At 43.6% G+C, this 24,930-nt stretch overlaps 7 protein-coding genes across 7 annotated transcripts, besides 4 other annotated features; 6 read left to right on the top strand and 1 right to left on the bottom strand.

Annotated features, from left to right (window-relative positions):
* Positions 1-2,745: part of a repeat region (Identified by RepeatMasker using a combination of RepBase library and repeat library created with RepeatScout) that runs on past the window's edge.
* Positions 2,741-4,628: a repeat region (Identified by RepeatMasker using a combination of RepBase library and repeat library created with RepeatScout).
* Positions 4,624-5,496: a repeat region (Identified by RepeatMasker using a combination of RepBase library and repeat library created with RepeatScout).
* Positions 5,497-5,729: 233 nt separating this feature from the next.
* On the top strand, positions 5,730-8,561 carry UA08_02944 (hypothetical protein; the record flags this gene model as incomplete). Its single annotated transcript, XM_020265042.1, has 2 exons — positions 5,730-7,164; positions 7,321-8,561. The coding sequence occupies 2 exons, from the start codon at positions 5,730-5,732 to the stop codon at positions 8,559-8,561; spliced, it is 2,676 nt and encodes an 891-aa protein (XP_020122674.1).
* Positions 8,562-10,210: 1,649 nt separating this feature from the next.
* UA08_02943 (hypothetical protein) lies at positions 10,211-13,087 on the top strand (the record flags this gene model as incomplete). The annotated part of the gene is made up of 1 exon (XM_020265041.1): positions 10,211-13,087. One exon carries the CDS (start codon positions 10,211-10,213, stop codon positions 13,085-13,087), a length of 2,877 nt encoding a protein of 958 aa, XP_020122675.1.
* Positions 13,088-13,323: 236 nt separating this feature from the next.
* UA08_02942 (hypothetical protein) lies at positions 13,324-14,967 on the top strand (the record flags this gene model as incomplete). The annotated part of the gene is made up of 1 exon (XM_020265040.1): positions 13,324-14,967. One exon carries the CDS (start codon positions 13,324-13,326, stop codon positions 14,965-14,967), a length of 1,644 nt encoding a protein of 547 aa, XP_020122676.1.
* Positions 13,634-13,680: a repeat region (Identified by RepeatMasker using a combination of RepBase library and repeat library created with RepeatScout).
* A 220-nt stretch (positions 14,968-15,187) lies between the features above and the next one.
* UA08_02941 (hypothetical protein) lies at positions 15,188-16,987 on the bottom strand (the record flags this gene model as incomplete). Its single annotated transcript, XM_020265039.1, has 3 exons — positions 15,188-15,888; positions 15,958-16,800; positions 16,855-16,987. The coding sequence occupies 3 exons, from the start codon at positions 16,985-16,987 to the stop codon at positions 15,188-15,190; spliced, it is 1,677 nt and encodes a 558-aa protein (XP_020122677.1).
* A 425-nt stretch (positions 16,988-17,412) lies between these two features.
* On the top strand, positions 17,413-18,858 carry UA08_02940 (hypothetical protein; the record flags this gene model as incomplete). Its single annotated transcript, XM_020265038.1, has 2 exons — positions 17,413-17,488; positions 17,555-18,858. The coding sequence occupies 2 exons, from the start codon at positions 17,413-17,415 to the stop codon at positions 18,856-18,858; spliced, it is 1,380 nt and encodes a 459-aa protein (XP_020122163.1).
* A 1,010-nt stretch (positions 18,859-19,868) lies between these two features.
* UA08_02939 (hypothetical protein) lies at positions 19,869-21,857 on the top strand (the record flags this gene model as incomplete). Its single annotated transcript, XM_020265036.1, has 3 exons — positions 19,869-19,953; positions 20,013-20,660; positions 20,767-21,857. 3 exons carry the CDS (start codon positions 19,869-19,871, stop codon positions 21,855-21,857), a joined length of 1,824 nt encoding a protein of 607 aa, XP_020122162.1.
* A 480-nt stretch (positions 21,858-22,337) lies between these two features.
* Positions 22,338-24,653, top strand: UA08_02938 (hypothetical protein; the record flags this gene model as incomplete). Its single annotated transcript, XM_020265035.1, has 7 exons — positions 22,338-22,396; positions 22,429-22,721; positions 22,782-23,092; positions 23,174-23,254; positions 23,316-23,813; positions 24,039-24,172; positions 24,236-24,653. The coding sequence occupies 7 exons, from the start codon at positions 22,338-22,340 to the stop codon at positions 24,651-24,653; spliced, it is 1,794 nt and encodes a 597-aa protein (XP_020122159.1).
* Positions 24,654-24,930: the final 277 nt, after the last annotated feature.

The following is a 24,930-nucleotide window of genomic DNA, read 5'->3' as shown; positions in this document are numbered from 1 at the left end:
ATTCTATTATATTAATAAATATTATATTTATTCTCTTTAGTATTTTTTGGGTTTTCTTTTAATATGTCTATTCTTATTTTATGTCTAAGAATTTTTTTTTTAATTTATTCTTTATTTCTTCTTTTAGAGCTTTAGTTAAAGCCTTTCTTATCTTTCTAAATGATTCCTAATGATTTTATTAATATATATAGCCTTATATAATTAGAGTAGCCTTTCTAAGTGGAGATGGAAAGATATCTGATTAGGCTTTTTTCTCTTTTAATTGATTGACTGATTTCTTTATATATAGGGAGTTAAATTTCAAGGCTTTTAATTAATTAGTGAGGTTCTTTGCTTTTAGGCTCTAGGCTTAGGAGTAGCTTAGATTAGGTTTTTCTGTTATCTAGTTCTCTATTTTTATGAGGTGATTATAATATATTATATCCTTCTAATATTATAGATTAATATCTCTTAGTTATTGCAAAATGGCTCTAGGAATTGTGTGGTAATTAGTTTTTATAGTTTAATCTTTTAAAGAGATATCTTTGGGTTAAATTAATTGTTAATTCTAGTAATCTGCTAAGATGTTATACTTGGCAAGCTATATTCTGCCTAGTATTATATTATATATTCTGATATTAAGGATTAGAAATAGCATTTTAATATAATATCTTCTGTTAATAATTAATATTAACTTAAATATGTAAAAGATTCTGTTCTATTTTTTTTTATTATATTCTTTTATTCTTACTAGCTCTTTTAAAAGTATTATCTTAAGGTTAAAAAATCTTGCTAGTAATATGGCTAAGTGGGTATTAATAAATATTAATCTATTTGCTCTAGTGTTAATTAATACTTTAATAGATATTAAGTATATTTCTTAGGTAAGTTATATAGATATAATAAAACTTTCTTTATTAAATTTTATTAACTGTCTAATATCTAATTTATATAAATTAATATAAACTTTATCTAAGATAGAGATTTTTTCTAGATATTGTTATTTTTCAAATTAGAATCTTCTTTTTAAGTAATAACCTGCTTGTCCTTATCCATTGTTTTAAGTTGTCTAGTGATATTATTTTTAGATTAGCTATTTTTGAGAGAATAATTGCTAGTTTAATATCTTTAGATCTTATAATAATAGCATTTTCTTTCTTTAAAGAATTTAATATATTCTTTCTTACTTAAGTAGTTATATTATGCTCTCTTGCTATTATTATTAGAGCTGCTGCTAATATTAACACTAGATTAATTATATAGTATTTCTGTAGTTTAATCTTCTTTATTATTATATAAATAAATATACTTTTTAATTTTCTAAATCTACTCTAAGTGATTAGTTATCTGAGTATATTAAGTTATAAATTTAAAATAAAAGATATTGTTATTATTTGTCTCTTTAATTATTAATTTTATTAACTTAAAGCTTAGTTTATTGTATAATTTATTTTTCTATTATATATATAAGATCTCTGATTCTTAGATATAATATATAAATATTAATAAAAAGATCTAAAATTAGTTACTTGGCTTTATAACTAGATAATAAAATACAGCCTTTATGTTAATAACTTAATTTATATTATAATAGATGGTCTTAAGATATTTAAAAATATCTTTAACATCCTTATATAGTTTGGCGGCATTATCTTAGAATTAAGGAAGAATATGGTTTACTATTTCTCTATAGTATATGCATTATATATATACCATATAGATCAAGGAGTCTAGATAATAATTAATATTAGCCTTCAGTTTATCTTTGACTCTAATAAGCCAGGATTTAAAGAAGAGATCTTTTCTATTAGTTAGAGCTGGTCTATTAGAAAATTTAATAATCTTTTTACTGCTATCTTTAATAATAAAAAAGAATTCTTTAAGACTTAGTTTAATAAATCAATATTATAAGAGATCTTGTTCTTCTATTAATTCTTTTATTACTTTATACTAATTTATAATAATCTTTTTATAAGTGTTTTATTACTTCTCTAATGCATTAATTTGATATAGGTTCTTATACTATTCTTATATCAATCAACTAAATAGTATAGCTGGGTTCTTATCTATATACTTCTTAAATGTCTTATATTTAATATTCTAAGGTTCTTATTCTTTATTATCTTCTATTTCTAGGGGAAGATACAACAGATAGTATTTATCTAGCTTCTCTAGTGCTAGCTTAAGTGATTGAACTATTTTAATTTCTAAGTCTAGAATCTAGATTTTAGTTCAAGAATAATAAAATAAGAAAAAGGGTAATCCTGAATTAAGCATATTAAGTTATTTAGGATTAGGATGTTAGTCTATTTATAGATTTATAAGGATTAATATTAATAAGTAAATAAGAGTTTAATCTAATATAATAATGTAATGCTAAATCTATTTAGTTATTAAACACGAAGAGACTAAACTGGAGAGAAAAAGAGGAAAGAATAATTATTAGCCTCCTTCCTTCTATTTATACTTCCTTCTATTCTAGATATCTATAAACTATCTTTGTTGTATGCCAGTGCCTAGTAATCTAGATTTCTAGAAGATTTTAACAATATAGAATACTAGCTGATAAAGGCCATTTACTCTTTTTAATATCACATAGATTCTCTGATAATCTGTAGCATGAATTAAAATATAGGGTAATCCTCACAAGACATATCTAACCCTACATCTTCCCTGCATGTGATTCGTCTATAAGAGGCGGCCCGCGGGTACTTCCGCAGTAACTGTGTGCCGCCAAGCCAAATCGTACTAGGCCGTCACAATTATTAGAATTTATGATGTTATATTTAATAAAGACATATTTTTTGACTTATTTTAGCTAATTTAATAATATAATTTATAGAAACCTATTAAGTTTAAAGAAGTATTTAATATTATTCTAAACTTAGAGAGTGATCTGATGGAAGAATTAGAATTAGATAAAGAGATTACTGAGAAATTAGAAAATGTATAGAAATCTGCTGAGTAGACTATTCTAAAAATATAAAAAAAAGCCTCTGAGGAATTATATTTAATATATCTTCTAATATTATTGATAGTTAATTTTAGATATAGACAATTCTTAAATTTATTATTAAATTAATCTACTCAAAATGAGGAATCTCAAATATCTATATATAATTAAAAAAATGCTTACTTACTTACTCTAAAATCCCTATCTCCTGCAGAAGAGGCTATTAGTGTATTATGTGATTATAATATTAAAACTAATATATAACTCTAAGCTAAAGTTTAATTATATAATAATTATAAGTATGCACTTAGATATAATAAGATTTCTATTGTGCTTAACACTTCTAATATTATAGAAGGCAAGAGAAGTTGTAAACTAAAGATTAAGTTAAATATAAGGTCTTATTTTGCTACTTTTAGTACTATATTAGGTATTTAGAAAAAATTAAAGGATAGTTCTTTGCACTTATATTAAAATGAGCTTCTTGAGGTTTTAAACTACTAGAAAGATCTCTTTAAACTGTCTTAAACCTATTGTGAAGGATTTATAAAGATTATAAGGAAGAAATATTATATTTTATTAGAAAGAAGAATATTTAAAGAGGTAAGGGAATTAGATATTGATCTAAATCTTAAATATATTAAGATTTTGTTCTTATATTAGGTATTTACTTATAAACTAGATAGTGATGGTTATTTAATATATTATAAGACACGTCTCTATGTTAGAAATGATATATAGCTTAGCTGGGATGATGTTTATATTATTATAATAAGTATAAGAATAATCTGTTATTTATTATACCTTGTAATTGTTTTTGAGTATAAAATAAGCTAATATAATATAGTTAATATCTTTCTGAATGCTCTAATTAATAAAAAATATTTTTTTATATACTTTTCTGAAGGTATTAAGGGGAAGAATAGATATGTATTAAAGCTATTAAGGGTATTTTATAGCCTTAAACAATCTTTTTAACTGTGGTAAAAAGAACTGGCAAAAATGTTCTAGGAATTTAGTATAAAATAATGCTTAGATAAGGTGTGTCTCTACTTAAACAAATATCTTATTATCTTCTTTTTTATTAATAATGTTATAATGCTCTATAAACTAGAAAATAAATATTATTATATCTTATTTTGGGAAAAGGTTATAAATAAATATAAAGTTAAGATGCTTAGAGATGTTAAATGGTTCTTAAGTATAAGAATTATTTAGAATAAAGATATAGGGACTATTTATCTATACTAGGATTCTTATATTAAGAAGATTATAAAATACTATAACCTATCTACTAATAAACTGTTTATAATGTTAATAATTATTATTAAATTAATATTCTATGAAGGTAAAGCAACACCTTCTCAGATTACATTTTATTAAGGAAAAATAGGATCTGTGTTATATACAGTAATTATAATAAGATCTAATATTATCTATGCAACTTTCTATTTAAGTATGTTTATGTAAAATCTAGTACTGGCTTATATGAAGGTTATTAATTATATACTTCTATATCTTTACTATATAAGATTCTATATGATATACTTTATAGGATTATTTGGAATTAATCTGGTTTATATAGTAAGTGATGCAGCATTTACTGATTATCTAGATTAATATAGTACTGGGGTCTTCCTTTTTAAACTATTTAAAGGTCTAATTGACTAGATTTTAAAGAAATAGAGAATTGTTACTATATTTATTATTGAGGCTGAGCTTCTTACTTTATCTAATATAGGAAAATAGCTTCTTTAGTGGGAATAATTTTTTAAAACTATTAAATTTGATATTAAATAGGGTCCTTTTATTATTAAATATAATAACTATTAAATAGTATGTTTAATAATTAAAAATGAAGCAATTTAAATGCGCCTTTGCTATATTGATATTTATAATTATTGGCTATGCGAAAAGGTGTAAGATTAATAGATTAGTATATGTTAAATTAATATTAATAGTATGACTGCTGATGGTCTTATTAAACCTTTCTTAATTAAGAAGCATAAAGCCTTTGTTAAGTACTTAGAAATAATTGATATAAGTTATTATATTAAACTCTAGCTTGATTAGAAGCTTTACTAGCACTAATAAGATGTTTAATATAAGGAATCTTTACTAGGTCTGGGAAGATAGCTTACTTAGTAAAATAACTAGCTAGTACAGCTTTCTATACTTTTTCTTTTCTTTTTATTGGTTCTTAGTTTAATTTTTGAACCTATCACTCTTTTTATTGCTTTTTAATATTATGTTTTTATATAAACTATTAGATATTGTCTTTTTTCTTTTGCTTTATTCTTTTCTATTTTAGATTATATGCTGGAGGGGTGTAACAGTGGATTATGATTGTTATTCTGAATATAGTATATAATCTATAATTAATACTGTATTTCATAGAGGTGCATTTAATTGGTCAGAATAGGCATCGGATACGTGTCTTAGTTGACCCCTATTCTGATCATAAATATGGCCTCAAGTAACCCCTGAATATTCTCTTTAGTTAGATATGCAGATTATATAGTATTCTCAATACTAGCTAATACAGCGTTCCGAATCCGTTGTTAATATCACATGACCAAGTACGTAGTTACTTTCCCCCTCGCCGATCATTGTTGACTTCTTACCCGATCTTGCGATGGACAGTTATTACTGCCCAATGCTCATTGCTCGCTCTCTGCGACAGTGACCCAAGCTTACTTTCTGAACACCTAGGTAAGTGTTGAAACAGTCTCCTGGGTGGCATTATTATAAGGTTCACTTTAAATCAGCTCTGGTTGGTTGCACGCCATCCTCGACCATGGTTCATATCCTGGACCTCCCGACGGAAGTCCTGAATCATATCCTTTCATTTATTGGAGATATTGAAGATGGGTGCTTAGAAAAGCCAGCAGATGGAGAGGCAAGGTTCGAAGGACGTACCGCGGCGGAATTGGAGAGGAACGACAAGCATCGCGAGGACGACGATGCCGATGACGATGAGTATAAAGACCTCCGTAATATCTGTCTCGTTTCGAGGATGTTCCGGCAGCTAGCCCAGCCTCTTCTCTTCTGTGATTTCGACGAAGATGGCTTATCCGGTGACCTGGGAAGGATATCATCTTTTACTGCAGCTATCTATCGCAATCCAAAGCTTGGAGAGCACGTACAATCTGTCTCCATATTGTCTATAGCACCTCCCTCTAAACCCAGGCAAATTGATGGAGAGTATTTTGTGCTTTTCAAACGTGCAATCAAGGACCTTCATTTGGCGGGCCAGGAAAAAGCCTGGATATCGGCTATGAAGAAAGCCGACCTCAGCGTCCTTATAGCGCTCCTGCTTAACAAAACCCCCAATATTCGTCAACTGGACCTTCCGGGGGAGCAATTCTCCACAACGCCATTCGCTAGTCTCTTCGATCGAAACCCGTCATTTCTGTCCAGGCTTGAGTATCTCTCGATCGACTGTGACGGCGAAATGATGGACTACAGTATTGCTTCCTACGAGAAATTCCTTACCCTCCCCAATCTCTTACTTCCGACCTTTGAGTACGGTGATCTCGACGACGCATCATTTCCATCGGCTTGGACACCTGGAACATTGACAATAGAGAAAGTGGACTTTGAAATGTGCCATATTGACGCTGGGGCCATTCAGAAATTCATGCAGGCGTGCAAGAAACTGAAGTACTTTTCCTATGACAGCTTTAGCATAGAAGACCCATTCACCCGGCGGACACCGAAAAATAGAGCCGCGATCGAATTTACAGCCGCGGAGGCTCAAAAGGCGGCCCTCCTACACAAGGATACCCTCGAGTGGTTTTACCTCGGATTTGCACGTAATCCTCAGCCGCCCTGGAGCCAGGTCAAGCTCGGTTCGTTCCGCGACTTCTCCGTGTTGGAGACCATCGCTGTCTCGCAGGCAATTCTTCCAGCACACCCTCAATTTCCACCTGCGCTCAAAACACTCCACATCACCGACTGCCTTGTATCTATTCGCGACGTGGCCCAGGCTATTGCGAACGATTGTAAACACGGGCTTTATTCCAATTTTACCGAGTTCAAGGTGATCACGGTGGATGTTACTCTGCCCATCAAACTCCCCGGGCAAATTAGCCCCCCAGGACAGACTCCGGAGCAATGCTTCCTCAGTCTGAGGGACATGTTCAAGGGAACGGCTGTAGACTTCCAGATTGCATCGTATAGAATGCCCGAGTTTGATGATGATGATGATGATGATGGATACGTCAACGATGGTGAGTCCATCGACTCCGAAACGTACGGGGCAATGCTTTCCGAACATCCAATGTTCCATTTAATTATGCAGCGGGCTCTGCAGGACCGCGACTTTAGCCCGTATGCTGCACGCGATGACTTATGGGAGACGGAGAGCGACGACTAGCCTAATCCAGGTCCATACTTCGCTCTTCAAATGATTGGGCTGCCCCTCGGATTGCGTGATCACGCGCAATCGCCAGTGGCCTGGCGTCATAGTCAACACGAGGGTATAAAATCCGGGGGTTATCGCTGCTACCCCTCACTCTACAGGCGCTCCAAATCCCAGAGCAGGGAGATAAAAAACATGGCGGAATTCATCAGTCTCACCTTTCCCAACGCTTCCACCGAGCTCAACCCGATCCCGAATGCTGGGATCGATCCGGCTTATCTGGTTCGCTACGCTCGCACTCTGGATGACTATGGCTTCAACTACACCCTGGTGCCTTACGATTCATCTTACTTCGACCCCTTCACGGTGGGCGCGACCATCGCCGCCGTGACCAAGAACATCAAGGTCATCATAGCCCTGCGGCCCAACACGCTTTATCCAACTGTGGCTGCCAAGGCACTGGCAACCCTCGATCAGCTCAGTTCCGGCCGCGTAGTCGTACACTTCATCGCCGGTGGCAGCGATGCCGAACAGGCAAAGGAGGGCGATTTCTTGAGCAAGGATGAGCGCTATGCACGCCTGGAGGAATACATCCGTATTCTGCGTCGTGCGTGGGAGTCTGCGGAACCCTTCGACTGGGAGGGCAAGTATTTCCAATTCAAACAGTTCAGTAATAAAGTGCGTCCAACCAATGGCACCAGCATCCCGGTCTCAGTCGGTGGTTCGTCGGACGAGGCGTATCGAATCGGCGGCTCGCTGGCCGATATCTTCGGGCTTTGGGGGGAACCTCTTAAGGAAACCAAGCAGCAGATTGATCGTATTTACGCCGAAGCCGAGAAGGCAGGTCGCACTGACCGGCCGCGCATTTGGGTGACGTTCCGGCCCATTGTTGCAGAAACTGAAGAGCTTGCGTGGGCAAAGGCGCATCGAACACTGGATGTGCTCAACGCCAATCGAGCCAACGGGCAAGGAAGAGTGCCTGCGAATGCGCCGCCTCCGCAGAATGTCGGCTCCCAGCGTCTGCTTGAAATTGCTGCTCGCGGCGAGGTTCAGGACCGCGCTCTCTGGTATCCCACTGTGACTGCGACTAACGCGCGGGGCGCGTCGACGGCGTTGGTTGGGTCACCGCAGACTATTGCTGACTCGATTTTGGATTATATTGATCTTGGGGCTGATCTCATCTCTATTCGGGGATATGACAACCTCAACGATGCCATTGACTATGGGCGCTATGTGCTGCCCAGGGTTCGGGAGCGGTTGGGATAAGTAGTCTTAAGTGAATGTAGACGTTTTTAGCCATGGTTGGGAAGAGCCAAGCTCGCACATTTTCTTTGTAGCACGTGTATATAACCGTAGGAGATCAGCAGGTGCAATACGAACAATTCTCTTAAGACCTCGTCTATTCTAAACCGAGAGAAGCAAGGTTTTCCCCTGACGCTAAGCTTTTCCCAAATCCCTTTTTCCTTTTCCCTTTTTTTTTTTTGTGTGTGTCATTTTCCAATTTCAATTGTGACGAGACGGACAAAGTCGCTGTCAACGTTAGCCTTGCTTTAGTGTCAGCACTACGCTGGACTATCTGCGGGCTTAGGGCCGGAGCCAGCGAATCTGCATCCGGAACGCTGTCGATCCTGCGGTTTGTTTACGGAGCACGTACTTGTACATACTGGACGGAGATTCACTCTTGGCTTGTGCTGGCAGAGAGTGAGACTACCAGCACGGAGTAGGCATGCACTCCGTATAGGTATACGGAGCGCACTGTATGTAGCATACGCAAACAGTCCCACGTCCTCGTATGAATGCTTCTGATCACAATGCATTAACTATTATTCAGCCCAACTCCACTTGCATCTAGTGGCGCGCACGAGGTGTATTTGCGTATTGCCCGGCCCTTAACGTATACTGTAGTCAGTCCATGTTTGGTAGTTAGGGAGTTAGCTGTGCAGAATCAGATTACCTATCTGGTACCGAGCTGGCGGTACGATCGTGCCACCGGTAAATATATATATAGTCTCTAATCATAATATGGGTATTCTCTTAAATTGATGCCTCTATTATTACGATCAGCTTATGCCCTATGGGCATGTGGACCCGGTGGGTTTACTTTGGGCGAACTTTGTGGAGAGCAGATACAAATCTGGCCAACTTCGTACTATGCCAAGTGATTAGTGGTCAACGGCCAAAGAAAGAATAACAAGAATTCGAACAAGAAAAAATCCAAATCCAAATCCAAAACAAAAAAGAGAGCAGCAAGCCAAAATTACGGAGGTTGTGTATTAATACCACGCCTTACCGGCGCGGTACCAGGGCAGGCGCGCTGATTGGCCATTGTAGAAGTAAATTCCGGCAGAATCCGCTCGTGCCGCAGTGGGTTACCAAGCAAGCTTAGGTCCTTTGTCCAGAATACGAGCGAGTCAGAGCTGTGACGATGCACCACGCCAATTGGGCAGCGCCGCGATGCCTCACCAGACGCTGAGCGCGTGTCGTCTCCATCGCTGCAAAACTCTCTTCTTTTTGCTATTCATCTTCGTCTTGACACCTTGCACTCTGTCTGTACACTCATTTCGTTAGTCGACGTCGAGTTCCTGGCGGTGTTGAATTCTCAATCGCTCCCTCACACGATCACGGCGAGAGCATGTCGAAAACCCCCCAATCCTCAAGCACTTGAGCTCTTGATTGCATCCTCGCACTCGCTGAGACCGTGAACTATCCGCTCTTTATACTTCCAGCCTTGTTGTTGTTGCCTTGTTTCATTGCTTGCTATACCCCCAGAATCATATCTAATTCATAATCCTAATAACTGCCGCGCGCGAAGGACAAACCCGCCATGCGACATCGAGCATAGCAGGATATGACTCTCCTCCGCCTCGAAACAAGATCCGTCCCATGTTCATCTGCGGGCAGGTAGCATAGGCGTCATGGATCCGCCGCAGTCCCCTCCCAAATCGGCCATTCCTCGCCGCGGGCCTCCCCTCACGGCCATCCGCACCGACCTTGCTCAGCAGCGCCCTCGTCCAGTCCTACAGAAACCTCGTCCTCAGCGTCTCCGACCCACCGACGCCATCTCCGATCAGTCGCAAAGCGTGCCCCTGCAGCCCGATCCTGCGAAGCGCCAGGCTTCAAAGACAAGCTTGCGGAGTCTCTTCGCCCGGAACAAAGCTCTGCGCGACGAAAAGAAGCAGGACGCCACTCTTCCTGCGCTTGGTGAGAGGCGTGGTTCAGCCACGCCATCCACTGCCAATGTCCCTGACACTCCGCGATCAATCGCATATACCGTGGCGTCCGGCTCGACGTTGCCTACCTCATCCCAAGCTCCCACGCCCACTGAATCAAGTTTTAGATCCGAACAGCCAAGCAGAGCAAAACCCAAACCGGAGCCGAAATCCAAAGTCAATGCGTCCTGGGTCCCTCCGCCGCTATTCCAAGCGTATCCACAAGCATTGAAACATGCACGCCTTTCCATCCCCAACATCTCTGCCGATTCTATTCTCCGCATCCAGGCTACCCAAGGCAACAATCCTCAGCAGAGCGAGCGAGATGGCGCAGATCCCGAAAGTGCAGATAGAAACAAGAAAGAGGCTAAAGATAAAAAGACCGGCAGGCGGGGAGGCTCCAGTGCCCTGGGCAATATCATATTACTTAGCAAGATATTCGTTCTGGTAACCGCAGGCTATATATTGCAATATGCCGGGGAGGGTGGATATGACAGGCTGCCGGAGAAGGTGATGCGCCTTGGTCCGGCGTCGGCAGCATTTGCTAGTGATGCTATTCCCGGGAAACCCTATGTTTTGCAGATCTCGCAAAAGTCTAGCGACGATGGCAAGGCGCCGGCAACCGGTGGGCGAACATTCCTATCAAGATTTGGCCTACAAGGCGCCGAGTCGCGCCGGACTGTCCGTACATTTCTTGTTATCATGGCCAGTCCCCAGGAGATGAACTCTTGGTTGATTGCGCTGCGAAAAGCAATCGAGTCCCTAGGCGGCAAGAAATATATTCCAGAGTACGAAGGAGATGCTCTTGAGTCCCCCCTTAGCCCTCGACTCGCCACGCGCAATTCGCGGCTCTTTGTAAACCGCAAATCAAGCTTGCGGGAATCCAACCCTCCCTCGCCTTTGTTTGATACTTTCCAGCGACGTTCACCGGTGCCTTCTGTTCACAGGAAGAATTCGTATCAGGATGACATTTCCACTAGTTCAATCAAGACGGCCAATCGTCGCTCGCTCACCGCACCTTCTGATGCCATGTCTATATCTACAGCAACTTCTACAACAACAATCACTACCAATGCATTCAAAGACTCAGACGCAGTCTTTGAAAATCCTCGAGATCCTCCTCTTCCGACCCACAGAATCAAAATTACACCCAGTACCCCCGCAGAAAAGCCTCCAGTTGCAACCCCAGCTGTACAGCCATCTGCGACAGCCGCGCGACAGCTGCGCAGACCTACGCCGTCTGTTGCTGGAAACGGCAACCGGCGTTCCTATATCGCCACCCAGTCAGACAGTCAAGGAGAGACATTTCGTCGACCACCCAGTCTCGGCCGTCCACTATCGTTTACCAGAAACACCGCTCCCAGTTCGGAGAACTCATCTGCTGCTCCTCAAAACCACAGCGTTTCCGGCTCTGGCTCAAGGCTTTCTATGGTCCGTAAGAACAGCGCACAGATGATCTCATCAAATGATAAAACTTTACGGCAAATACCCAGGAGAGAGTCACCCCCGACAGTAAATGGTCACAGTGACGTACAAGAAAAAGACCCTGGCTCAAAGACAGACGCCGGAAGTGACTCGTCCCAAAACAGAAGAAAGCGACAGTCATTAGTCTCTCCCAGTCAAAGCTCGACTCCCGCTACTTCAGGTTTCAGGTCAATTCCTACAATCCTTCCTCGCAAATACTCCTTGACTGGACCAGAAGGTGCTGGCTCCTCAACTCCGAGATACTATCGGCAATCTCAATCGCCAGATCTAGGTTCTGCCTCTCGCTTGCCACAAACGCTTCCTCAGCCGAGCCAATCCCGACTCCCATCTGCTGCTCAGAAAAGTCGTCAAGTAAACCGGATACCGAAACTCGGTACTGAATCAGAGATCCCTTCGGCAACTGGCGGTAATCTTGCTCGGTTTGCCCTAGGTAATGACCGAGCAAGTAAAGTGTCTGCTGCTCCGGTGACAGCACGAGAAATCCAGTCTCTTCGAAGTGCGTCTGCATTGAGCCAGCAAGCACGCAAAATCTCAAAACCGACTTTGGACGAACAGCAACAAGCACATTCGTCGACTCCTGCGTCTTCACCGCAGACGCCAGGGACGACACCTCGAGAGGAGTCTAGTCGACGCAGTTCTCTGATAGCACCGCAGTCACAGCAAACGTCGCCACGCCAACGACGCATTCAAAACTTATCCTTATTACCACCAGCTCCTCCGCCAGACTGTCCGCTACCGGAAGTTCCGCCAAACATAGCCTTACGACATACTCCTGCACCGCAGAGACGACAACAGCAGCAGCAACAAAAACCACAGCTACCACGCCCATCCTTACCATCATCAACATTATCCACACCACCGCCATCATCTCTACCCCCTACTCCAAACGTTCACATGCGTCGCCGAAGCTCTGAATTGCGTTATTTGCATCAGCAAATGGCCAACATCCTAACCCGAAAACAGTCAGACGCATCAATCCCTACGTCTGCTTCTTCTTCTTCTTCGACTACCCCTACTGCTGCTACTGCTGCTCTCCCGGATTATAGTCCTAAATCTAATAGTGGTGCCGCCCCCTCTGAAAGCCCGTCACGAAGCTGAAACGGACTAAAAAATTGATAGATAGTTTTGTACATAATAAAATAGAATGTTACCTCTCTTTCTCAAAAGAGGTAAAATCATAAGTGCTGCGCACTGATATTAAATATGGAGAAACTCGTATACAAACAAGCCGCCCAATCAGCGTGCGGGCAGACCCGCGCCGTATCTCTTTCAATCGTGACGATTCAACTTCGTCTTCCCCCTATAATTTTCCAATGTTACTACAATATATAAGAATGGCCACTGATCCCGCCAACCTCCCTGCCGAAATATACCTGGACATCCTCTACGATGCATCCTCAGGCCAGCCCAACCAGGACCCGTTCACATGGCACCACAACACCCTCGTCCCAGCAGGCCTTTGCCTAGTCAGCCACAAATGGCGCTCAATCATCACCCCGCTGCTGTACTCACGCTATGAATTCGACGGCCACCCGCGGCGGGTGCGCAGTCTATGGCGGTTCTTTCGTTCGGTCGTGTCTGACCCTTTACTAGCTGCGGGCGTGCGGCATTTGAGCTTTGCAAGCTGTTCCGCTTACAGGAAGAATGATGATGATGATGATGATGATGATGATGATGATGATGATAGGGATCAAATCCCTACATACTATGCCGAACATAAGTCGCTCATTACACAGGCCATGCTCGATTCTGGCCTCTCGCGGGATTCGGAGCTAGATGCTCAGGCGCACCGAGCTCTGCAGGCTGGCGATTTTAGGCCTCTAGTTGCCCTGATTCTGGCTCATGTGCCCAACTTGACTCGATTGGAGATGCAGGTGGCCAGGTCAGATCCTTTCCTAGATGCGATTTTGGACTATTCGGTTTCGCTGGATGAGCCGGCTTGTGTTCCGACGAGGGTGGCGTTTCAAAATTTGACCAGGCTTTACTTAGCTGGTGCAAAGCTTCATGATGAAGAGGAGGAGTCGCCAGATTTTGCTGCAGTGTCTAACTCATTGGAGTGCCCGCTCTATATCAATCGCCATCGTCCGCTTGTGCAACTGCCCAAGTTGACGGAGTTGTTTCTACTTGGTGTGGAAATAGATGAAGATATAAGTCACTGGCACCCTTCATCGCGCATCTCTCATCTGGCCATGGTATATCCAGTCAGCAGCAGTCTGGAAAATTTGCGACTTCTTCTCGAACGCATGCCCGAGTTGGCGTATCTATCTCTTTGCCTCCCTTCCACAGACTCCAGTAACGTCTACAGACGCCACCAACAGCTATGGTCCGCTCTTCGCCCTGTGCGCACAAAATTGAAATATCTCGATCTCAACGAGGGTCTATCAAGAAACACATCAGGGAGCATCAGAACAGGAATGCATGATGATGATGGCCTCAGAAGCAGCAACAACGATGCTGATGACTCGTATTGCTGCCCACTGCGCACCTTCAGACAGCTACGATATCTCGCTATCACACCTCTACTTCTCTACGGCCACAAATGCCGACACGACGCAAAACTCGCGAACCACCTGCCCCTTTCCCTCGAATCCTTCGCGCTCTACGACTGGAACACCCCAATACTCAAAAGATTTCTCATCACAAATCTCGAGGACGAAATGGGGCTTATCGCGCTGACAAAGCCGACTATACCGCTAAACTCGATCGTTGTGCAGGCCGAGTGGCGGCCCACAAGCTATGGATTGCCGTATGCGAAGATGAAGTATTTCGCGGACCAGAAGCACGTCATGTTCAATACGGCGGCGAGGGATTTCACGTTTGGAGCTGGTGAGGATATGCCTTTTGCGTGGAAGGGATATCAGGCTGGTAGGGAGAGGAGACGGAGGGGGTATCGTGTGAGGACGAAACATACGCATGTGCTTCCGAGGGGTTTGGAGGTTTTTGGGTGTAGGGGGCGACTGGATGAGGATTGGATTTAGCCTTACCTTGTAGAATGAGTGTGTATATTATAGACTCCCCAACCGGGACTCAACCTCAGGCTAGCGATTATAGACACAGTATTGTATTGAATCTAGCTTATATTGAAACTGAAAAAACATTATCTCTAAGCTTTATTTAGCCGGTGAAAGCATCATCATGATGCAGCTATAACCCGATCTATGTACTCTAACAAACTATACAATAATCAGAATACAGTACTCAAACAGCTGTGCTCTTGTTTGACCTGGGAGGCCACTTGACCCTCCTCTCTGCACGAACATACAGATTGTTCGGTCTGATCAATTGGAACATTGGGTCGTACTCAATTGGACCGTCCCCTTCCCGACTGAACTTATAGCGGTAGATAAGCTTAGGCAAGAAGACCTTGATTTCCTGAAGGGCAAAGTTGAATCCTATACACATGCGCTGCCCCGTGGCAAACGGGATATAGGCAGCCTTGTGTCTGTTCTTGACCTCCTCGGTATCCCACCTATCCGGGTTGAAGCGAGCAGGGTTGTCCCAGAGTTCCGGGTTGTTGTGGATATGGTGAAGCGCGGGGATGATTACTGAATCTTTAGGCAGTTTATAACCCCCGGGCAGAATAAGGTCACATTTGGCAGTGCGCCCTGGCTGGAAGGAGGGATTGTGACGCCGCTGGGTCTCTTTGATGTACTTGTCGAGAAACTCCAGCTTATCTGTTAGATCCGCGGTCATCTGCGTGTTCTCGTCAAAGCCATGGTCAACCAGCTCTTGAAGGAGCCTCTCTTGCATCCCATCATACACGCAAAGACCGTAGATGAGCCATGAGAGAAGGGAGCTCGTGGTGGTGAACCCTGCTGCTGTAGCAACGACAAGAGCCCATACTAAGCTCGACTCGGGCAGCTTCTGGCCCTTGTTATCGGCGGCACGAACTGCATAGTCTGTTTCGTCAAAAGTTGGTTAGCTTGTCGTGGTACGAGGCTCAGGAGAACAATTCGGCTTTTACTGACCGACCATGTTGTCTGCTTTTAAAGCAGCGTCTTGTAAAGGAAGGTCCTCGACACCACCTCGCGTGGCGCTTTGGATTGATTCGCCAACCATCTCTTCAATGCGAGCTTTCAGGCCACGGAGACGCTTAGGGTCGCCAAAGGGCAGATAGTTGTACCAATCACCCTTGGACGTGACTTTCTTATTCAAGGAGAGCATTTCGGCAATGCTGTGGACCATCTCATGGAGAGGAGCATCTGGAGAACTGAAGTGTTCAAAGTCCAAGCCCAGAGTAAGCTTTCCCACGGCCTGAGAGCCTAGCTTCAGCATAAACATATAAACATTCCATGCTTCGCCTTGCTCATCGAAATGATCAAACACGGTGAATGCATCCTCGACAGTCTTCTGCATTGTTGGAGCATAGTGACGCACAGCCTTGGGTCCTAGGGCTGGCGGCAGGAACTTGTGGGCGACTCGCCACTCCTCAGTGTCTGTGTCACCGAGGAAGACGCCGGCGGAATCGTTCTTCAAGGCATACAGTGGGTGAGCTTCATTAATCTTCTTCGTGAAGAAATCTGATTCAGCAAAGGCAATAGCTGCGATCTTAGGGTCATTTGTTTGGTAGGTGGTACGACCCATGTTGGTGGTTTTGATAACGGGCCCGAATTGTTCAAAAAGTCGCTGGTGATTTCCAAGATGATCGGGATAGACTTCGAAAAAGTTGCCAAAGAAGGGCAATTTTCGGGGACTTGGAGGCTCACGAGCAGCGTGCCCATCGATCGTTATGGCCACCGGACCAGCTGTGGTGGCGATTTCCGAGGTCTCTGTGAGAACAGCAGCAGCATCATGACCTAGGAAATCAATGCCTAAATGATGGCGATTAGTATGTTACTTTGACGAGGAAGGCAGCGGCCACTCACCACTTGGGTCGGTAATGGCAAAATGAGCAGCAATCAAGAGCTTCAAGTCCTCCAAGCTCTGAGAAGCATCGACTTCAATAGCTTTGGCGGTGGAGGCATCTTCGCCTCTGAGGTAGAATGTCTGTGATGGCATGCTTGGATGCTTTGAATTCTTTTCAAGAAACGAGCTTGTAATGAACAGAGCGGACTTGCAGGCTTGAAGAGAATGTCTTATATGAGTTTCATTCTGTTCATATATGTTCATTCCTCGGTAACCCTCGCTTTCCGATTGGTCCAAATTACCTTACCTCGGGATAGATATCTCCGCTCGGAGAGTCGGGCCTGTAGAACGGGTTAGAAGACAAACGTTATAAGTATGAGTCTTTTAGACCTTTTAAGGAGAGAGGGGTATATCAGTTCCGTTTCCTTTCTTTCTTTCTTTCTTTCTTTCTTTCTATTCTTCTTATCAAGTTTTGCACCCTCATTGAAGTAATATTGTCTGCACTCTTTTCGTACTTTATCCTATTTCCTTTCCGGTCTCCTTTCTCTATTTGATATCGACGACATCCATCAGCAATCATGCCAAGCTTTACTATGGAAGATGTGGCTCGCCATAAGAGCAGAAGTGACTTGTGGGTTGTCATCCATGGCAAAGGTCGGGAATTCGTGTGATCCTCCTATGTCTCAATACCGCACTCTGACCTGGATTATCTATCTATAGTATATGATGTTACCAAATATGTACAAGATCATCCTGGAGGCCCAGACCTCTTGGTTGACGTTGCAGGCCAGGATGGGACAGCTGCTTATGAAGATGTCGGACACTCAGAAGATGCAGGCGAGATTTTGGGGACGTATCTGATTGGCGATCTCGAGGGTGCCATCGAATATAAGCGTCTCAACAAAGTCCGTGTTGTTAAGCAGAGTACAGTAGCAACCCCGGCCACGAAAGGCAAGAAAACCGGTGTTGGCAAAATCCTTGTCGCTACTAGTGCTCTGGCCGGATTGTTGTCATTATGCTACTCAATAAGGATTCCTACCAACCTGAGCATTCCTACCAACTTGCGCATACCAAACAAATTTCTTGAGCTCAGTTTGCCTCATGGCGGGTTCGTCAATGGATTCGCCGCTGCAACGCTGATTTCTGTTGTAGCTGGCAGTCTGGTGGCATCTCGTCTCTCCAAGCTCACCCAACTCGAGTCCGGTTTCACGAAATATCCTCCTCGCATTAAGAGCACGCCAATCGCGAAGCCAAACCCACACCTCGCTGCAGGATTTCTCCAGGCCAAGGAATACAAGCTTCTCCCCTTGATCAAAAAGGACCTCCTAGCTCCCAACGTCTATCGTTTTGTGTTCCAACTTCCTCGTGGCAACGACGTGATTGGCCTCCCAATCGGCCAGCACGTTGCCATCAAAGCTACGATCAATGGGCAACTCGTTTCACGATCATACACGCCTACGTCAAACAACCTCGATTTAGGCGTACTGGAGCTGGTGATCAAATGCTATCCCGATGGGCTGCTCACTGGCCAGTACTTGGCCAACCTCAAGATCGGCGACAAGGTTCCATTTCGAGGTCCCAAAGGTGCCATGCGTTACAAGAAGGGCTTATGCAAGAAGATCGGAATGATTGCAGGTGGCACAGGCATCACCCCTATGTACCAGTTGATTCGAGCGATTTGTGAGAACGATACCGACACTACCGAGATCAGTCTAATATATGCCAATCGTTCCGAAGAGGACATACTCCTTAGGCAAGAACTCGAGCGCTTTGCGGCTGAATACCCTAAGAATTTGAAAATTTGGTACATGTTAGACAATCCTCCCCCGAAATGGGCCTATGGAAAAGGCTACGTGACAGCCGCGCTTATGAAGGAATGGTTGCCCGGGCCCTCTGATGATGCGAAAATTATGCTCTGTGGTCCTCCAGGAATGGTTAACGCGTCGAAAAAGGCTTTGGTGTCTTTGGGCTTTCAGGCCCCCGGTGCCATATCTAGAATGACGGATCAGATTTTCAGCTTTTAGGTATTTGTCAAACCAATTTTGTTACTTGTGCATATTGCAGCCTAATTTTGTTTGAATTCTTGTTGAATTTTTCTTCTTCCGCTTCACCCCTTTTCTTCTACTATTTCTTTGTATGTGTGTGTTGTTATTGTGACTCGATGCCTTGACATGGATAAATCGGAGTTGTGAAACAAAATAGACCTCGTTTTACTATATAGATGATCTCATGTAAGATAGTGTATTAGAACTTTTCAAATTTGATCACTGTACTAGAAAGCTATCGCTATCGGTTATAGGAAAATCCCACAACTTTATCAAACAATACCTATGTAACTACTATGGTAGGGGAATTTGCTATATCTCAAACCCCTCAGGCGCTGGGCCGGCCCAAGGTATAATAGGAGGGCTCGCCCACATCCACTTACAATAGACATGCTCTTCATTTTTCTCACAGTTCAAAGGTATACGTAGGCCATCCGGAGGTGATCGCTACAGGTAGTGCTATACTATACGTTCGCCTACACCGACGAGGCATTATTCGCTCCCACACTACTTCGGTGTGATGAAAGGGGAATGTAACGCGAAATTCTCTCTGCCTTGTAATCGTGATAATACCTCGGGCTCTGATGGCAATTCATTCATCCCATGGACCTTGGGCGCGAACCCCGAGTGGATGTAGAACATACCTCGGAAAGCGTCCGAGGTTCTGGATTTTCCTTTCCGATAGGCTCACATCACTCAGCATTCCTCGTGGATCCAAGTTCCAAACGTTCTGGGACCGACTTATCCATTTCAAATCTCCCATTTACTCTGTTTCGGGCTCCTTCATGTTTATGTCCATGCCGAAGATCCTGACTACCTATGGATGGCGAGGCAGTTTTTCTTCCGGCCCCATAGCTGCCCATGTATATATATATACCTAGGTATTATATAGATATTGTCATAGTACCATTTTTATGACTATATAGTCTCTATTCACTTCGACGACAATTGTCAAAGCTGGTTGAACTAAGAAATACTTACCTACCAAAATGTCGGACTTGTGGCAGCCACCAAAGGATTACCGATCACGCCCTGTTGTTATTCTAGGAGCAGGTGTTCTTGGACGTCGTATTGGTAAATGAGTCCTTTATTTTAATCTTGTTATGTACAGTCGCTAAAACATTGTGGTCCAGCATGCATCTGGGCATCAGCAGGATATAACGTCCGTGTTCGAGATCCGAGCCCTGAACAACGTGCAGCGTGCGTCACTTACGTGCAGGAAAATGTGGCCTTGTACGCAGCAAATATTACTGACAAGGTCAATATCACTTATGGCGGAATCGAAACTTTTGAGGATTTGAAGGAAGCCCTCGGGGATGCCTGGCTTGTTGTCGAGGCTGTTCCCGAGAAGATCCAGCTGAAAATCGACACTTTCCAGCTATTAGACCACCTTGCGCCTGCAGACTGTATCCTAGCTTCCAATTCTTCATCTTTCAGGTCATCTGAAATGTTGCTTAAGGTGACCGAAGCTACCAAGGCCCGCCTTCTGAACTTGCACTACTACATGCCACCTCAGGTTATGGTGGTTGAACTGATGACCTGCGGATTCACCGAAAAGGCCATCTTCCAATTCATGGTTGATCGTTCAAGGGAGGCTGGCACGGTTCCATATGTTGCTCGGAAGGAGTCTACTGGCTTTATCTTCAACCGCCTGTGGGCAGCAGTAAAGCGAGAGGTTTTGACTATACTCTCTGAAAAGGTTTCAGTTCCTGAAGAGATTGATTCGATATGGTCCGAGATGTTCATCAAAGGACGTTTTCAACCTTGCAGAGGCATGGACAGTACGTATTCACATTCTTCCTGTCTTTTCTTTGGGACGTTTTTTCTAGCCCGTTTGGCAAGAGGAGGACCGAGACAGAATTGCTAACTACTACCTTGTATTTTCAGGTGTTGGCCTTGACACTGTTGCTTTCATCGAGAATCACTACATCGCTGAGCGTAGTCTGTCTCCCGAAAAAACGGTCAACTTTCTGCAAAATAATTACCTGGACCAAGGCAGACTGGGCTCTAAGAGTAGCAAGGGTGGTCTTTACCCTCCTCCTGAAGCCACCAACCCAGAGTCCAAGATGTATGTCCTAGACATTGGTCTGTCGGCGAAAACGCCAAACTTAACCGCAGGCGAAATTCTCCAAGTCTCGTCTAATGGGAGCGTGGAGAAGATAATTACCGCTGGGCAGGCTTACCCCGATGGGATTACCGTGGACACTGTCGGCAAGCGCATTTTCTGGACAACCATGGGTGTTCCCGGCAAACCGGATGGCGCTGTGTATACTTCTAATTTAGATGGCACAGAAATCCAGACTGTTGTTGCCCCAGGTGTTCTCAATACTCCCAAGCAAATTGCAATGGACAGCGAAGCCAAGAAGCTCTATGTCTCTGACCGTGAGGGCCTTCGTGTTGCTCGATTCAATCTCGACGGCTCCGACTTCGAAGTGTTGATTCGAAATGGCGATTGGGCAACAGCCGAGGATAGCCAGGATCTCACGAAATGGTGTGTTGGCGTGGCTGTCGTCCCGAGCCTTGGAAAGTTCTTTTGGACACAGAAAGGCCCCTCCAAGGGAGGTAAGGGTGCGATCTATTGCGCAAACATCACTACTCCGGAGAATCAGTCGGTCGCTGAACGGAACGATATTCAATGTATCCGGAATAACCTACCGGAGCCTATTGACTTGGATTTTGATGAAAAGTCTAGTAGCCTGTACTGGACCGACCGCGGTGAGCTTCCATACGGAAACTCATTGAACAGGATTCGTCTTGACGCAGCTGGTGTTGCCATTCCAAGCGCGTCCCCTCGGGGATACGAAATTCTCTGCAGGAATTTGAATGAGGCCATTGGCCTAACGCTGGATCTGCGAAACAACACTATCTACCTGACAGATCTAGGGGGTAACATCTACAAATGCGATTCTGATGGAAAGAATAGGGTGAAATTGTATAGCAACGAGAACAGGGCATTTACTGGAATCGCTTTTGCTTAATAACTAGAAGCGAGTTATTTACGTAGCTCAATATACTCAATAAATAGCAATTGTTCTTGTTTGAAGAAGAAAAAGATTCAAGCACTGAATAATCTGGACAGGTTACACATTAGGGCTAGGAAAAGCATGTGATTAGTCCTACCTCGGGATAATATATTGGTTTGGAAAACGTCATAAGCTTGGCTTACGCAGACATAGTACGAACCATTCCTAATGAAGTTAGTACTCATACAAGTGCACTCCGATTGGCTAGAACGCCTCAGATCTTCCGAAGCCAAATATCAACCTCGATAATATAGACCGTTTGTCTCCTTTCACTGGGATTTCGGCATACACCAGAATGCCAACCGAACCAGGTCCCACACCACGGCGCCGGCATCGCTCGGCTTTGGCCTGTCAACTATGTCGCCAACGAAAAGTACGCTGTAGCCTCTCGGTTACTGGTGTTCCTTGTGCTGGATGTGCTCAGGACAAGCAACAATGTATCGTCGACCCAAAGAGACGCGACATGTTACGTTGTTCCCCAAACGAGTAATTCAGTATGCTTCTAATACTAACCACTTGCCTACAGTATTCCTTCAATACGAACCCAAGTGGCTCATAAGGACAATCTTCATCAATACTCTTCTGACCGTCGCTGGCCTAATCCTGATGATGGCAATGACGTAGTCAAGCCCGCGGCCTTGCCGTCTACGGAAAACAGAATAAGTTCTCATCAAAACCAAATTTCACCCCCCTGGGACTCTCAAACTAGCGAACCGAAAGATAGGGATGATGTTTTGGAGGAAGAGCGCAATGCACTTGAGCTAGCCGATGCGGCTTTAGGCCAACCACAGCGGGTCGGCCGAGTGCCTTTCTACACCGGTAATAATAAGAATACGTATCATGATTTTCAGAGCGTGAGAAAACTAATTTGATCAAAAGGACATGATCTCGGTCCCACGTCTGCTTTGAATATCTGCGTACCTGACAAGTCGCTATCGAGACACCTGCTCATCCCACCTGGCACTTCGACTATCCTGTCGGATGAAGATCGGGAGTATCTCCAAAAAAAGGGCGTTTACAAGATACCTGAGAATGAAGTCTGCAACAGCCTTCTGCGTGCCTACTTCACGCATGTACATCCTATCATACCTGTCATTGAGCCTGACGTTATCCTGAATCATCACACCGCGGGCCGACTACGTGAATTTAACCTCTTGCTTCTGTGGTGCATATTTTTTGTTGGAGCAAATGTAAGGTTGGCAGATATAAATAAAAGCATGCCTTCCTTTTGCTTGGATTAACGACGAAGCTGAGCTTGCTAAAATATTCAGTTCATTTCGCCAGAAATATACGAACTCGAAGGCTATGGATCCCGAAAGGAGATGAAGGCTGCGATGTATTCTCGCGCAATTGTGAGTATTCTATATAATCGACTCTTGTAATACTCTGCTGATTCTCATTGTTTGATGTAAGTGTTTGTATAACAACGGGGGAGAAAGAGACCAAATCGTTCTTCTACAAGCCTCTCTGCTGATGGGATTTTGGCATTCGGAAGTCGATGAACATACACAGCCATGGTATTGGATAGGCGTTGCAGTCAGCCTCTGCCAGATGCTAGGCTTACATCGCGATCCAGACTCGTCCAAGTATAATTCTTCTATTACAGATCGACAGCGACGCTTGTGGCGTCGCCTCTGGTGGACCTGCTTCTCCCGGGATCGGTGGCTGAGTCTTACGTTGGGTAGACCCTTGCGGATTGATCTCAAGGACTGTGATATGCCGATGCCAACCCCCGATGACCTGCTTAGTGACATTCAGGGCATTCCCCAATATTCATCCGCATCTTACCTACCCAGTAATCTAGCGCGGTTGAGTACATATTGGATCACATATATCGAGTTGAGCAGGCTGCTAGGCACTGTCCTGATAATGAACTATCAGACCCAGAGACCAACACCTATGTTGCAACAGGTGAAAGCCCTTGAAGCGGAAATATTGAGCTGCAAGCTACCAGACCAATATGACCCCGATCTCACTCGGACAGCAGTTTTCTATTGCTATCATCTAGAGTTACACTATCAGTTAAGATCACCGACCAATCCCATGACATATCTATAGAATCATGAGTATTGACTCGGTCCCCCTAGGGCGCTCTTGATTACATTTTACCGCCCATTCGGAACTACGATACCACAGGGCCTAGATCTCAATTCCCAAGAGAACTGGAATTATCGGATGTCCCTTAGAGCTGATGCTGCTGCCTCTCGAACCAATGTTATCATTGAGTCCATCGTCCAAGATGGCCTTCTTGATTTTGCGGGCCCTATGACGTGAGTACAACCACGCGGACCTTCAATCAAGTCTTCCTTGCTCTTGACTAAAGAATCCGGCAGACCTCCGCTCTTGGTCCCCGCAATGCAAATGCACCTCCTTCGGTGTAAAGCAGCCGGGTCTCTCCCTAAACGTCTCCAACTCAACAAGCTATATACGTGCCTAATGGTTTTATCGGAACTACAAAAGACGTATACGGTTGCCTCCATATATCGCGGGGTATTTGCCAGGGCTATACACCAAATATTCCCAGAGTTCGCAACGAGCACGATTCTAGCCCGGTCTCTTGGCGACTTTACTTCCAGTACTGGCACTGCCGATTTAAGCACAGAGGCCGTCCCTATGCCAGCCGAAGCCGAACTCGATACCGAAGCAGCCGATGACTTGATCAATATGCTTTTCAATGATGAAGCTTCTATTTTCAATTTCTTGGACATGAACCAGGTGACTGAAAATTTCTCTTATTATGGCAGCGCTTAATCTTGTATTCTCTCGCAATTAGCTGTAACCCTATCTGGGCATCATTTTCACGTGGACTGGATTTTATACGTGGAACTCGTGGACTTGTTATACCACTTGTCATGTGTGTGTACGTATATATATATATATATATATATAAGTAGAGGCTATATAAGTAGAGGCTCAACTGAATCCAATTATCATTGCTGAGGATGAGGTGATAGGATGAGGCATTGTACCTACTTACACCTTTTGAGACCCTGTTTACCGGCTTGCAACTGTTTATATTCAGCACAAA

This window comes from Talaromyces atroroseus (assembly GCF_001907595.1).
Source record: "Talaromyces atroroseus strain IBT 11181 chromosome Unknown scaffold_2, whole genome shotgun sequence".
NCBI lineage: Eukaryota > Fungi > Ascomycota > Eurotiomycetes > Eurotiales > Trichocomaceae > Talaromyces > Talaromyces atroroseus.
The sequence above is the reverse complement of the archived record's forward strand: the minus strand, read 5'-3'. Positions and strand labels throughout refer to the sequence as shown.